General features: G+C 44.8%; 1 protein-coding gene across 1 annotated transcript in view; it reads left to right on the top strand.

Moving 5' to 3' along the window:
• Positions 1 to 15,071, top strand: part of bchs (WD repeat and FYVE domain containing 3 bchs) — a 255,193-nt gene that overhangs the window by 105,630 nt on the left and 134,492 nt on the right. The window contains exons 23-28 of the mRNA XM_050196790.3: positions 2,902 to 3,130; positions 6,319 to 6,455; positions 6,535 to 6,646; positions 7,177 to 7,367; positions 14,384 to 14,536; positions 14,801 to 14,874. Coding sequence (XP_050052747.1) covers positions 2,902 to 3,130; positions 6,319 to 6,455; positions 6,535 to 6,646; positions 7,177 to 7,367; positions 14,384 to 14,536; positions 14,801 to 14,874 — 896 coding nt within the window. The remainder of the gene's footprint in view (positions 1 to 2,901; positions 3,131 to 6,318; positions 6,456 to 6,534; positions 6,647 to 7,176; positions 7,368 to 14,383; positions 14,537 to 14,800; positions 14,875 to 15,071) is intronic.

Raw genomic sequence — 15,071 nt, 5'->3', positions numbered from 1 at the left:
GAAGATGATACTTGGGGACAGCATGACGTGTGCCAAGATAGACAGGGATCCGACCCAGATAGTTCAAAGAGGCTTGTAAAAGCTGCTATCTGATATTTTCCTGGGACTTTCTCTGTCAGAAAAGAGGCTGTACTAACAACTGCTCTGCAAAAATGGTTCTGCTCCAACCATCTACGGCTTGCCGAAAATTAACAAGAGCGGGACGCCTGGCCTATAGTCGATTTCACAAGGTTGCCCCTGTTCCACCCCTCAAGGTATCTTCACGGGATCTTGGCTCTCCATGCAGGCAAGACGGAAACTCACCTACGGAACACAAGTGACTTCATTAACTAGGTGAAAGGTGTCACTATGGATGAAGATGAAGTACTCATGTCATTCGATGTGTGCTCCCTTTTCATCAGCATTCCGGTTGAAGTTGCCGTCGAAACCTCCAGACGCTTGCTTCACAACGATGCGACACTGCAGGATCACATGCAGTTGGACATCACTGAACTGTGCGCCTTATTACGGTTCTGCTTGTCCAACACGTACTTCTCATACAATGGCGCATTCCACAGGCAAGTTTTCGGTACCGCAATGGGAGCATCTATTTCAGTCATGACTGCAAAGCTGATAATGGAAGCACTTGAAGCCAAGGCCTTGGAGTTATTTCAGCCTTGACCCAAGGTCTTCTTGAGATACATTGACGATTGCTTCTGTGTCATAGACAAGAAGAACGTGCAACATTTTCTTGACTGCCTAAATGGCGTCGAGCCTTCCATCAACTTTACTGTGGAAGAATAAAAACACGGCTACCTCCCTTTCTTGGACACACTGGTCAAGTATGCTCCAACCAGCCTCACATTCAGCGTGTACCGGAAGCCAACCCTCTCGGGTAGATACCTCGGTTTCTAATCAGTTCATCCGACAGCCCACAAACACTCAGTGGTTCGTGCGTTAGTTGAATGGCCCTCCGCACCTGTTCTGATGCAAGCAGCCTGCAAGAGGAGCTTCGGACCATTGAAGAGGACCTAACGAGGAACAGGTAACCCAAGCATTTTATTCGGAGGACAACCAAGTTCCTGGTGAGTAATCACCAGACTGACGGACAAGCCATGGACATTTCACCATCAAGACAGAAGCATGTTGCTGTCCCGTACATTCAAGGTGTTAGCAAAGCCTTAGCTCGTGTTGTTAAGAAACATGGTGTACAAATCACGCATGTGCCAGCAGGCAAACTTAAAGGTGACTTTTTCAATGTGAAGGATCCTCTCCCTCAGGCATGTTGTTCTAGCATGGTATACAAGGTTCCATGTGCCAATTGCGACTCGGTGTATGTTGGCGAAAGCGGAAATTTCTGCAGGCATCTCAAAGAGCACAAGAATGATGTCGCCAAAAGCCACTCAGCGACAAATACCCTCCTAGAGCATGCCAAGAAGACTGGCCACGAGATAAATTGGGACAATGCAGGTATCGTGGCCACAGAGAAAAACTTGACAACAAGGCTCAATCTCGAATCACTAATAATACAAACGACATATAACAAAATCAGTAGATCATCTGGCACTCTGAACCACGTGTACTCCCGAACTTTGCGTCATGTGCTGAACGCTAGTTAAGAAGCTTGTACTTAGCCGACATTCCATTGTGAACAAAGGATCCGTACGGATCCCAAAAGGCTATTGTATTTTTATTCAGACTTTGGTCAGTGACCTGCTTCATTTCCTAGCAATGTTTTTACCTGACCAGACAATATTCCGTCGAAATCTTGACTATGCTGATGAATTCCAGATCGCCCTTTCGACTTTACCATTCGCTCATCAACACACAAATTCGGATATGGCTGGAAAAGCTGAGAGGAGATATTGTTGATGTGCTGCAGCAGGTAATGTAATCCTGTGCAGCTTGCCATCCCTTATGGAATCAGTCTTCTCTGGGTCCATGACACACAATAAAGCAAGAAATGCAAAGAAACGGCTTCTGGGCATAATCCTAGGAGGAATGAAACCAAAAAATTATTCTGAGGTGTTCCAGTACAGATGCAGGCGAGGTAACTCCACAATCCCCATGTAGATGAGAACTCCTTTGCACTGCATCACTTCATTGGTATAGAAAATTTTCCATGACCCATCCTTTTCGGTATATGTTTGTTTCTCCAAGATATGCCATCCACGCATATTGTTCGTGTTCTAACAGGTCAGGTTAATTAGCTCTGTGGTGAAAAAGAGTTTGAAGAAATCAATGGGCCACACAAAGCGCTTGTCGTCACTATGGAGCACCCCACCCACTCCGACCCATGGGTTTTGTCTTGGAAAAAACTGCACACATATTACAGCTGACGGCAAGAAATCGTGTCCGTGGGACGTTGAGACTCTGAAAATAAGTAGGTAATACAGCTGTCAGTACAAGCTTGGTCGTTCACAATTACTTATCAATACAAGGAACGTACGTAACACAAACAGCCGAAGCTTACCCACTGGACGTTCTGGCTTAACTTGATGCATCCTTGTCATCAGTGCTGAAATCTGATGAGTTGTCAGCTTCACTGCTGCTGATTTCATCCTCAAATTCAGCTCTTGAAGCCCTTGAGTCACGAGAAACAGGACACCTTCAAGGAGCATCCGCGCGCAATGACGATGCCATGATCAAGGCAAGCATGCGGCACTCCGAAACTTTTTGTGGCACGTTAGAACCACCAAAAACCAACTAAACATTGCGTATCCACAGTTTATGATCCACATTTTGGGATTTAGATGGCGCTAGGCACCTGCAAACTATGCACGCGCGTGAGAATTTGAACTTGAAATGCATTGATAAAATTGAACGATTTGAATAGGCACAGTAGCGAAAGAGTTAAGTTGTGACAAGTTTTATCACTTACTTTTTAAAAGCTAGTGTTCTTAATGGTGTTCTTTTTTACAGATACCATACATCTCTCAAAACCCTGGTGGTGGTGCTGCAAACCTGACGGTGGCCTCTTCGGTGTACGGCTTCATTGGGACTCCCCCACAGTTCCGTCATCCATCACGTCTCATCTGGAAGCAGGGCCCCTGCCACATGGTGGAGGAAGTGCTTTCACCCCAGCTAATTCACCAGGTCTACCTTTTGGGACCCAGCTATGTGGGCAGCTTGCAGGCCCCTGTTATGATTGGTGAGTGCCCTACTAGACTGGTTCTACAGTATAACCCACTTAAAACGATACCAGTTTTAACAGTATATTGAATATACCCTATAGACTCGTGTAAGGGCCGCACTTATTTTTTAACAATTTTGACGATGTGTGGCCCTTCCACGGGACCAACCCTTTTAGTCAACATGGTGTGGGCACAGCTGGCAACTGCTGCACACCCCAGATCTCCGAATGTACCATTGCATCAGAGGTCAATGCACAGCTCTCGCCATCTAGTAAGGTCATGTGAAAGTGCACAGCACATGAAAATTCGCTGATGTGTGCGTGCGGCATCTGTGCACCGAACGCAATTGCTTTTCCGATGGAAATGTTTTTTTTTTTTTTTTTTTTTCAAAACTTCGGGCTGCCAAATTGGGGTGTGGCCCTTTCACGGGTGCAGCCCTTACACGAGTCTATACGGTAACAAGGAGTAGTCGATGCACTGTCAACTTTTGTACGTATTCTGTAGTAAAATAAACCACTTACTACAATGCTCTCATGCCGCATTATCAGTTATAACAATGAACTCTGGCTAGGGGTGTGTGCTTCAGAAGGAAAAAAAACAAAATCCTCAAGAAAAAAAAACTGCAAGCACCTTTATCATACCCTCCTTTGTGCCATGCATCCCACACAGCGTGCCTTGGTCGGGTCCATCTCCCGTTCATCCTCTCACCCATGTTGGAGCGGTGGAATAGAGACCAGAGACGGGAGATTAAGGCATACCCTAAGGGGTGCACGGCACAAAGGTGGAGGTGGTAAAACGGTACACATTTTTTTTTATTTTTCTGTATTTCGCATTTCTTTTCTTTTTACTGCAGACACTTAGCAACCAGATTTAATTGTTATAGCCAATACACTCAAACCTTGTTATAACGAAATGGTATGTAACGAAATAATAGATATAACGAAGTAAATGAAATTCCCCTTGAAATCCCCATAGTAATTCATTTATTTAAAAGCTTGTTTAATCGAAGTGAAATTGTCCTGCCAGTAGACATAACAAACTAGATTCATCTCCATAACCAAAAAATAATACCCGACCGTAGCACGCTGAGTACATCGCTTTCCAAGGGGTCCGGCACTCGCTCACCACGGCAGTTCAAAACACCCCCAGTCCCTGTGCCAAATATGTCGTCAAGCAACACTGATCTTTCTCACTGCTGCACATAGCTGTGCACCTGCACTTAAGCAGCAACTCACTATCGCACTTCTCCTCTGACCTATCTCTGTTGCCTGTGCCTGGCTGTGCAAGCCATGCCACACTGCGCGGCTGTGCGCAGCTTTGCGAATGCTTAGCACATTCACTTCTGCAGGCACAGTTGGGTGTGACCTCCAAGATCTCGCACCACAATCTTGGAGGTCATGTGCAAGCCTGTGTGAAAGATTAGTGCACTCACTTCTCTCTTTCTCTACGGTGCGCCACTCAAGCAGCCACAGCTGGGCCTGGGCTGAGAGATCTCCCCGGTGCAATCTCTGGGGTTATGCCTAGGCTGTGCATTCACTTCTTCTCCCTGCAGCTCGCCGCACTGGCTGGCAGCCGGGCATGGCCTCCGATGCAGTCTCGGAGCCTAATCTGTTCCTAATTTCAAAGACAACACACTGCAATTTTCTGAAATTCTGCTGTGTATTTCTTCCAAATACTCTTCCATGAGGTAAAGGATGTTCTTAGGATTGAAAATTAGGAAAAAGAAAATTTTTTTAATTGGGAATTTTGAGCAATTATTAGCAAAAATTTTGCCGTGGCCCCTCTTAATTTCCTGATTTTTATGCATTCTTGGGTGATACGAATTTTGCATAATACAAATTACTGTGCCATCCCGAGAGATTTGTATCATCGAGATTCTACTGTAAGCAGTTTATTTTACCATAGAACCCACACAAAGGTCAGAGTGGGGCAGCTGCTCATTGTTACATTCGAGTATTGTTAAAGCTGGGAATGTTATAAGTGGGTTCGACTGTGTGTATTTCTGGCTAAATAAAATGTGTGAGTGTTTGTCTCCTCTACTTTTTTTTGGGCAACCTGGTTATAACAATGGGATTTTCTTGGCACTTGAGCATTGTTATAAGTGGGTTGAACTGTAGTATCTGAGGTGTCAGTTGTTTAATGGCTGCATCTGCCATATTAGGCCATCTACTGAATTAGTTAGTGAAGCTCTCTTTGCTGCGCAGGATGGGTTTTGATGCTACGATAGTTGGGCTGAGGAAAGGAGTCTGGGAGAGGGGTGAGGTGGAGAGCAGGAAGAATTGCGTAGGGTGCAGTGCCACTTGATTGGTTGCATCAGAGGTGCCGTCCAAGCCATGGCAGATGCACACCTTTGCTCATTCATGCAAGAAGAGATTCAACTGGTTTTACAATTTTACAACTGTTGCATCAAATTTTATGAAAAATAAGTTTTGTTTCCAAATAACTTTTAAAGGTGCTAAAAGATGGGGTGGCACAAGATTGCCAGAAATGCACACAGAAAAGAAATTGTCTGGAAGAGAAACTGTCTGTCTAAAGCGCTTTCTAAAACTGCAAAGTTGTAGTTGTTAATCATCTTCTGACACATTACAGTTCCGTTGCAGCGCGTTAATTTTTGCTGCACTCATTTAGTTTGTTTTCTTGTTTAGTTGTGTCTGCTAAAAAGTTGTGTTGCCTTGTTCTATTTATTGTTGTGCCCCTCCTTTGCAATGCCTACCAGGCTTTTAGGGTATGTGAATGAATAATGGAATGAATGAATGAATGAATGAATGAATGAATAAATAAATAAATAAATAAATAAGTAAATCAATAGTATCTGCACCGCCCTCTTGTGGCAGTGCAAGACATTTTATGCTATAGGGTGCTTTGAACAAGTTCATTCAGACAAGTTTCTGAGGCAAGTCGCATCGGCAGCAACAAAATTGCTGAAAAATTTATTGTGATCTAAAAACAATGTGTTGTTTGTCAGGCTGTGCTGTTCCAAGTTTGCCGCTGCTTGTGTACTGCATATAAATGTAAGTCGTCTTTAATGAAGTGTGTATCACAAAATGTTTGTGCTCGGGGCAAACTAAAAAAATGTGCCAACCGTAATTAAAATATATTTGTTAAAGTGAAGCTGAATTGTGCTGAAATTGTGGCTGCAATTGTTTGACTGCTGACAAAATTATTTGATTTTTTCCTCTGCTTTCCTGCCCTTCTACCCTTGCAGGCACAGAACCTCTGCCTCCTCTTCTTAGTGAAGAGAAGGTTGTGTTCGGTTTGAATGCAACTGCAGTGTCCGTCATGACTTTAGCCAAGATTAGAAGAGTGTACAGTAAGACTGACTGCAAGTCAATTGCTAAGATGGTGAGCACAACTGCATGAAAATAGCTTTAGTGATTCTGAAGAAACGGTGTGTTCAAGCTAATTTCCCTGTCTTTCATAGCTGGGCATGTCATCGCACGAGAATGCAACGCCAATCCGCATTTTGCATAATTCAGCAGCCCACTTGAGTGGACCAGCACGATGTTTGGGTGGCGTTCTCATTGGTTACCTTGGTAAGTTGCATTGCAGTTTTCATAGCTTTTGTGCGTGGTTCTCTGCGTTAGCAAGCACCGTCATTGGAAGATTGTCACAATCGAGGTATGGCGACTGCTTTGGTGGCACAGGACACTACTGTTTCCTACTGCACTCTTAAACATAGCTTAGTGTCATTTTGCAAGTACAAAAAAATTTAAATGGGGTGCTTCCTTTCATGTACCTATCACATTCTTTCCCATTAAGCAGTTGTATGCTAGACTGCTTTCTCTTCTTGACCACAGTGTGATCTGAAGGATTTCATGAGAAAATAAATTTTTATTTAGATATTACCTTTCTTTTCTTTTTTTCTATGTTATCAATCTTGCTTGCACAAAACAACATAGCAGGAAATTGGACTTCTTGTAGCTAAGCTTTTATGCTTCATCAGCGAGGAAAAGTTATAAGCTTGTCGTAGTGACTGAACCGGTGCCGACAAACTGACCTGGCTTCACGTCTATGTTTGCTTTCAAAGTAGTATCAAAAATGCAAATTAGGGCTTTCTGTCCAGGGGCACGGACCTTCATCCCTCGACCAGTGGCTCTGACCATTGAGAACATTGGCGGCGTGTCTGTCCTGTTGGGACTGGTGGCGATGGCCCAGGATGTCGAAGGGCTTTATGCCACTGTCAAGGCCCTGGTGTGTGTTGTGCGTAGCAACAGAGCAGCCCAGCAGGAGATGGACCGCATCAGGGGCTATCAGGTGATGCAGTACTCCTCTTGGGTGCTTTTTTGCACATATGAGAAAGGTCCTATCACTTTTTTTTTTTCCAAGTCAGCTTTTTTTGTCTCTGTGCATGTGTGTATTGTATGTTGCATGTGCATCATTGCAGGGGAGAATATATTTTTTTACTTAATTTATTTTTACACATGGCAGCCCCTAGCAAGGCTATCACAGAAGTAGCTACATAACACAAATAAACAGTGTCAAGGCAATTAAGCATGTAAGAAAACAATGCTGTTAAAGGTACCAATAAACAAATACAAATCACAAAACACTGTGAAAGGTACAAATAAAGAACATTCTAGGACACTCGAAAATTCTTGTATGGGTAATGACCGGAGGGTTCCAGGTATTCATTTCCATAGTTCTATGGTCTGTGGAAGAAAAGCTGTATTTAAACCCAAGAATGAAAGACAGATATGTTACGTTCGTGACTGTTCCTTGTGAATGATAATTTAACACATGTTAAGTAGTTTGGCAATGTATTCCTGGGTCAGTTGAAGAGGGAGTGCAGTAGTTTCAGGGACTCAACGTTGCTTCGTTTAGCAAGAGAAGTGAGAGCAAGGAATGCTAGATGAGAAGAAAGTGAAATGTTCCAGTCTTAGTGGCTTCTGCTGTTTGTCAGTTACAGCTTGCATACGCAACAGTTTACCTGGCAACAGGATTCTTTGCATATATTTTTTGTGCTCGAGGACTCAACAGAAGTTCGTCTGGTCAAGTGTCATGGTGAAATAGAAGAAATGCAGTCACTGGCCCACTAAAAGGAGTGATGAATTGATGTTTCGAAAGCAGATGTTCTTCAAACAATGAACCTCTGAGCACTCCGAAACATAATTTCTATTGCATCACCCCACTCGGAACAACGAACCTATGACAGTTCAGAGTTGTCACTCAGTCCTCTCTTTCATCTGGCCACTGAACTTCCTAAGGAGTAATGGTTGGTTCGTACAAGTAGTACACCCATCAGCAAAAGTATACGGGCCAGGAATGTGCAAAAATGAAAACAAAAAACTTTTCTTCATAGCCTGGGTGTGCACTGAAGTGACCATGCAGCCATGCTCCACTGCACTTCTCAATTTATTTCTGCATGCCCAAGCTGTGAGGAGATGGCACCTCTTGTACTTATGTTGTTATCCATGAATGCACATGAAGTTGCTTCCTTTCCCACATCAGCTGTTGTAGATTTATGTCAAATATTTAACTCCTTCATTCAAGCGTTGATTGATTTATTCATTTATTCAGTCATGTACCTCTCTCAGGCTCCTGAAGGTGTCTTGTGTGAAGAGTAGTAGTTACAATAAGCAACAACGAAAAGGAGCAAGAAAGAATATTACACAGTACTAAAAGAAATAAAAAAAATAAAACACCGAGTATGATATAGTCATGATATACTGGGTGTCCCAGTTAACTTGGACCAAAGCAACAATGAAAAGGAGCAAGAAAGAAATTACACAGTACTAGCAAAAAAAAAAAAGAAATAAAACACCAAGTATGATATAGTCATGATATACTGGTGTCCCAATTAACTTGGACCAGGATTTTAAAAAACCCATGAGCTCTACAGCAATCATACCAACTGCATAGTAGTCATAGTCGTGTGTACTTATGGCCAGTATTTTTTTTTTATCACGAAGTATTAAATAATTGATTGATTAAATTAGCAAACATTTTAATCATTCCTTGAATCTCAAAAATATTGTTATGTAGGAAGACGCAGACAAAAAGCTATATACAAGTATATTTACAGGGAGATATGCCGCACTTGGGGCCAAGAGGCAACAGCCCGTGCTAGCCTCCAATCGTCGTCGTCGTCGTCGTCGTCTTCTCACTGCTCGCCTCTTCGTCATTGGAAATACTGTTCCGTACCACTACCCCCAGTGGCAAAAGCGCCGTCCCGGAGTGACTAAAGGCCAGACTGTGAAGCAGTGTAGTAGGCCTTGAGCCTACTGACATGCACGACATCACTAGATGCCAGAGTAGAGGACGAGGTTGAGCTCACAGGAGCAATTTCATACGTCACAGGCATCACCTGGCGCAGCACGCGGTAGGGCCCTGTGTATCACGAAAGGAGCTTTTCTGAAGTCCGACGTGACGAGAGGGCGACCACAGAAGCACGAGTGCACCAGGCGAAAACTGTACGTCACGGTGGCGGGCGTTGTACTGACGCTGCTGAGTGGTTTGCGAGGCCGTCAGTCGAGCACGGGCAAGCTGGCGTGCATGGTCGGCGAGGGCGATGGCGTCGCACGCATACTCACTTGTTAAGATCGCAGCAGAAGGAAGTGCTGTTTCAAGGGGCAAGGTCGGTTCGCAACCGTACAGTAGATAAAATGGAGAAAATCCGGCGTTGTCGGGCCGGGAAGAATTATACGCAAATGTGCTGTAAGGAAGGGCAATGTCCCAGTCATGGTGGTCCTTGGAAACATACTTGGACAGCATATCGGTAAGAGTACGTTTCAACCGCTCTGTCAGGCCATTGGTTTGAGGATGGTATCAAATAGTCAGCTTGTGTTGAGTGGAGCAGGAACGCACAATGTCGGCGATAACTCTTGAGAGGAAGTTACGACCACGGTCAGTAAGCAGCTGTCGTGGGGCGCCATGAAGTAAGATAATGTCACGCAAGAGAAAGTCCGCGACGTCAGTGGCGCAACTGGCAGGGAGAGCCTGCGTGATAGCGTATCAGGTGGCGTAATCAGTTGCAACGGCTACCCATTTGTGCCCAGAGGATGACGTGGGAAAGGGACCGAGGAGGTCTAATCCAACACGAAAGAATGGTTCCACAGGGATGGTGATCGGCTGGAGATGACCGGCAGTAGCACCTTAGGTGTTTTCCGACGCTGGCAGGGATCACAGGCAGCAACATAGCGTCAGACGGAGCGAGCGAGACCAGGCCAACAGAAGCGGCGGCGGAAGCGGTCGTACGTGCGGGTTACCCCAAGATGTCCTGCAGTGGGTGCGACATGCATCTCAAAGAGCACAGTCTGTCGTAGATGTTTCGGCACGACAACAAGAAGATCATATCCGTCAGGGAGGAAGTTCCTTCGGTACAGAATGCCACCCTTGAGGACATATCGGCGAACGGATGCGTCGGTAGGTGTAGAGCGCAAACGCTCGATGAGTGCTCGCAGCGATAGGTCTCGGTACTGCTCATTGGCGATGTTAGCGAAGGCAGACACAGAGAAAAGGCCGTTGGTGGTACTACTGTCGGCGTCGTCAGGCTCTTCTACCGGGCAGCGAGACAGGCAGTCAGCATCCTTGCGTAGTTGGCAAGATTTGTAGGTGACAGTATACGAATATTCTTGGAGGCGTAAGGCCCAGCGACCTAGTCTTCCTGTAGGATCTTTCAGTGAGCATAACCAGCAAAGCGTGTGATGGTCTGTGACAACGGAAAAGGGTCGGCCATATAAGTATGGGCGGAACTTCGCAACCGCCCAAACTACAGCCAGACACTCACGCTCAGTGATGGAATAGTTGTGCTCCGAGGGTGAGAGGAGCCTGCTGGCGTAAGCGATAACCCGGTAGTTGCCGCACTGGCATTGTGCCAGGACTGCGCCAATTCCGTGACTGCTGGCATCAGTACGGACTTCGATAGGCGCAGAAGGATCGAAATGGGCCAGAACGGGAGGCGTTGTGAGAAGGTCAATGAGATGCGAGAATGCAGAGGCCTCGTTATCGCCCCACTGGAAAGGGCAGTCTTTTTTCAAAAGCTCGGTTAGTGGTCATGCTATGGCCGCGAAATTTTTCATGAAATCGCGGAAGTACGAACAAAGGCCGATGAAGCTGCGCACATCCTTGACACACTTCGGAACAGGGAAGTGTGTAACAGCATGGATCTTGCCTGGGTCCGGTTGCACTCCGTTCACGTCAAAGAGATGCCCAAGGTCGGTAATCTGGCGACGGCTGAATTGGCACTTCGATGCATTGAGTTGCAGACCGGCTCGACGAAAAACATCCAGGACTGCTGAGAGGCGCTCGAGGTGTGTAGCGAACATTGGGGAGAATACTATAACGTCATCCAAGTAGCACAGGCACGTGGACCATTTGAAACCGTGAAGAAGGGAGTCCATCATGTTACTTAGTTACACAATTACAAAGTTGTAAGGCACCTCAAATAACCTCCGAATCAAGCATTTGTTTTGTGCTCAGCTTTGCCTCGTTGGCTTAAAAAAAGAAAGCAAGCGAAACCTTCAAACACGAAATAGATACACGCTCGCTCGCCACTACTCAAGTACTCCCAAGCGAATAGCCACGGATACATGGCTTTTCTAGCAGTGGCAGCTCAATACAGGGCTTCACGCTATGTGATGGTCGCGGCATCATGAGAACACGCCGCTGAACCATTGGTAAGCGTAGCGGAGCCATAGGGGGGGGGGGGGGGGGGGGGTATTTTGCAGCCGGGAAACCGTGACAGTGCACTTGGTACTTTAATTTTGCGCGCTCATCTTGCTCTGTAGACAGGCACACCCAGAAAGTTTGTTCCTTTTGTTCCCTTTAGCAATAGAAACAAACCTTGCACAGGCTATGTACATCTAATGCGTTTTGGCAGATCTGTATGGCCAGCATATACTATTGTCGATTACGTAAATCATTTTTGCTTGACGTGTCAGTGTATAGATAATAACGGGAGATCTCAACAATACCACACCAGTAACCTGCTCTTCAAGAAGACAGTCATGCCCTTCACGAATGATCAGGAGGCTAAAATGATCCTAGCTCTAGGGGCGGCGCACAGCCACAAGAGGAAGACAGCCAAGCTATTCCGGATGTGGCATTGTGGAGGACGCCCTAGTCCGTCAACCATACTTAGATTGTACGCAGTCATTTGCAAGACGGGTAGCTTCACAAGAAAGTGACACTGGACTGCGATGGTAGTTCAAGAAGCGGAAACAGATGTATTGGCATTCTTTGCTGCTAACCATCACGGTAGTGGGTGCAATGCAAACGCGGAGGCTGGAACCTCAAGGTCATCAGTGTGGAGGACTTTAAAAGAAAAGGTCATATGCACCTGTACCATGTACATCTTCATCAAAAACTTGAAGGCTGAGATTCTGAAAGCAGATTTGAGTTTGCCAATTGGATTTTCATGAAATGCGAAGATGAACCGGACTTTCTCACTCACGTACATGCTTTGGACGGATGAGGCTAATTTCTCCAGAAACGTGCAAGTTAATCTCCACAACGCGCACTATTGGAGTAGTAGGAATCCCCACTGGCTGACACAAACGCAACACCAATACCAGTGGTCGTATAATGTGTGGTCCGGTATTATTGATGGGAACATCATCGGACCCATCTTTTTTGACAACACACTAACGGCTCAACACTACGTCAACGACATCCTCAAGGGCCCCGTGAACAATGTCTGTTGCAACCTTCCACTTGCGCACCTTCGGAACATCTGGTTTCAACACAATGGTGCTCCTGCGCATAGCAGTAGTTAGTCTCGAGCGTGGCTCGACAAGCTTTTTCCTGGACAGTGGATTGGCCTCCACGGACCTGTACCCTGGCCTGCAAGGTCGCTGGACATGACACCGCTGCACTTCTTGTGGGGCTATGTAAAAGATCTCATGTATAGCAGCGAAACTACCTCACCAGATGCCCTAAAGGCAAAAATAAGCAGAGTCTGCCACGAGATTCCAACGCCGTTGGTCAAAGCTGCAACAGCACAAGTGTTGGAAAGAAGAAAGTACTGTATTACTTCAGACAGTGACCTGTTTGACCATGTGAGCTGCCATGGAAAATAACTGCTCAAAATTGGTGTAAAACATGACTGTTTAACGCACTTTCATGGTGTCACCCTACCCTTACATAACAAAAGCTTACGACAAAGATAGAAATAGATAAAGCAGCTGCTTTGTTTTGCTTCTTTTCCGGAGTTCAAGAGACAGAAAGGGTAAATGGCTAAACCAGTTTCACCTTTGGATGTTTCTTTGCGTGCGGCTAAGACGCCTTACGTGCTTTTGGTTTACCTTTTATTGAAATAAACTCCTGAGTAGCTCTTTTCTGTTGTTCCGAGCACTGCCTTTTTTCTTTTTGCGTGCTCCTTTGCACACTGTTCCTTTTTTTTTACATTGGTTAAATTTCTTTTTTAGCTTTGTTTCATGATACGTGAAGGTTAAATTATTCCGAGTGCCTCCTGATCAAGCATAAGCGTCCGCAGATGCTGACGCTTATCGCACCATGCTAGTTAGGCGCGAAACCTCTCAATTCATCCTACACGACGAAGCCTTGTACAGTCCGGCAATAAATGAATGCAGCCATATATCTCTCAAAGGTTGCTTGGAGGTGCTTGTGTGGCCGCGCACGAGCACGCATCTATTTCATATTTTGCGTACTTTGCAGTCTTTTATTTTTTCTTCGAAAAAACAACCAGGCACACTTCAGCACGAAATAAATGCTTGATTCAGAGGTTATTTAAAGTGCCCTGCAACTTTGCAATTGACATGTTTACGATTCAAGCAATAAATAAAATGTTCACTAATTAAAGGCAGCTAATTAATTAATACTTTGTGATGAAAAATATACTGGCTGTAAGTACACACGACTGCCGCTACTACGCAGTTGGTACGATTTTTCTAGAGCTCTCGTTTTTTTTGTGTGTTTTTTTTTAATCTTGGTCCAAGTTAACTGGGACACCCGGTATAATAATGTATGATAGTTATGTGGCAAGTGGCATTACGCAACACAGAGCATTGACGTTAGCTTAACATGCACATTTCAGTGTCATCTATTGCAGTCCATTGACATTTTCAGCTTGTAGAATTCTTGCAGAAACACCTTCCCACTTTATTTCTCTGTGTCTTTCTGATTGCCTCTTACTGCATTGTACATGTGATTCAGGAAAGTACTTTTAAAGTGAAATAAATGAAAATTAATGCACCACTCCAAGCAGTGACTTGAAGTACTCCTTTATATGTATGTTGTTTGCTGTACAAAGGATAGTTATTGTGATGTGAACTGTTTTGTGACTTATGCATCCTTTGTTTTTTGTTTTTAAGACCCTGGCCATGCTACTGAAGAAGAAGAGTGCTCTCCTGAACAGCCACATTCTCCATCTTGCTTTCTCATTGGTTGGCACGGTAGACAGCGGTCGAGAAACTACAGTCATTCCCAATATGACTGCCTTTGAAGATCTCCTGTGCACTCTTGAGGTACACATGTTTCACACACAAGATAAGGTGGAATGTAGACTAACTTAGTATATATATTTGCTTGTTACTGGACCCTTTAATTTCTAACTTGTTAAATTTCCTTTTCCTGTTGTCATGCAGACCTTCTCCTACACATTGTGATGTTAATACTACTGCTTTGCTTTGATTTATGTGCACGTCTAATTGCTGTCTTTATCTCCCAAGTGCACCACTGTGTGTGCTCATGTCATCATAAACATATCAAAGCTCTGTTTTTGCTTTTAGGTATGGCGTGATGCACCAGGGGATCTACACAAGTCTCTCTATGAGCACTTCTATGAGCTTATTACGGAGTCCAGGTAATCGGTCATCACTTTGAATTTTGAAGCAGTTTTTTAGATCAGAAGTCATCACAGAGTTTTCAACTGCAAGTTTGCAATTTGTCTTAGCTGCTACGAAGTGCCTTTTTGCCATTTAGATGGCCGTGCAATGAATTTATGGAATGCATGGAGGAAAAAAAGGAAGGAACTAGGAAAGAGCTTTGTCACGCAGCCAG

Source organism: Dermacentor andersoni, chromosome 1 (assembly GCF_023375885.2).
Source record: "Dermacentor andersoni chromosome 1, qqDerAnde1_hic_scaffold, whole genome shotgun sequence".
Lineage (NCBI taxonomy): Eukaryota > Metazoa > Arthropoda > Arachnida > Ixodida > Ixodidae > Dermacentor > Dermacentor andersoni.
This window is presented reverse-complemented; position numbering and strand designations above follow the sequence as displayed.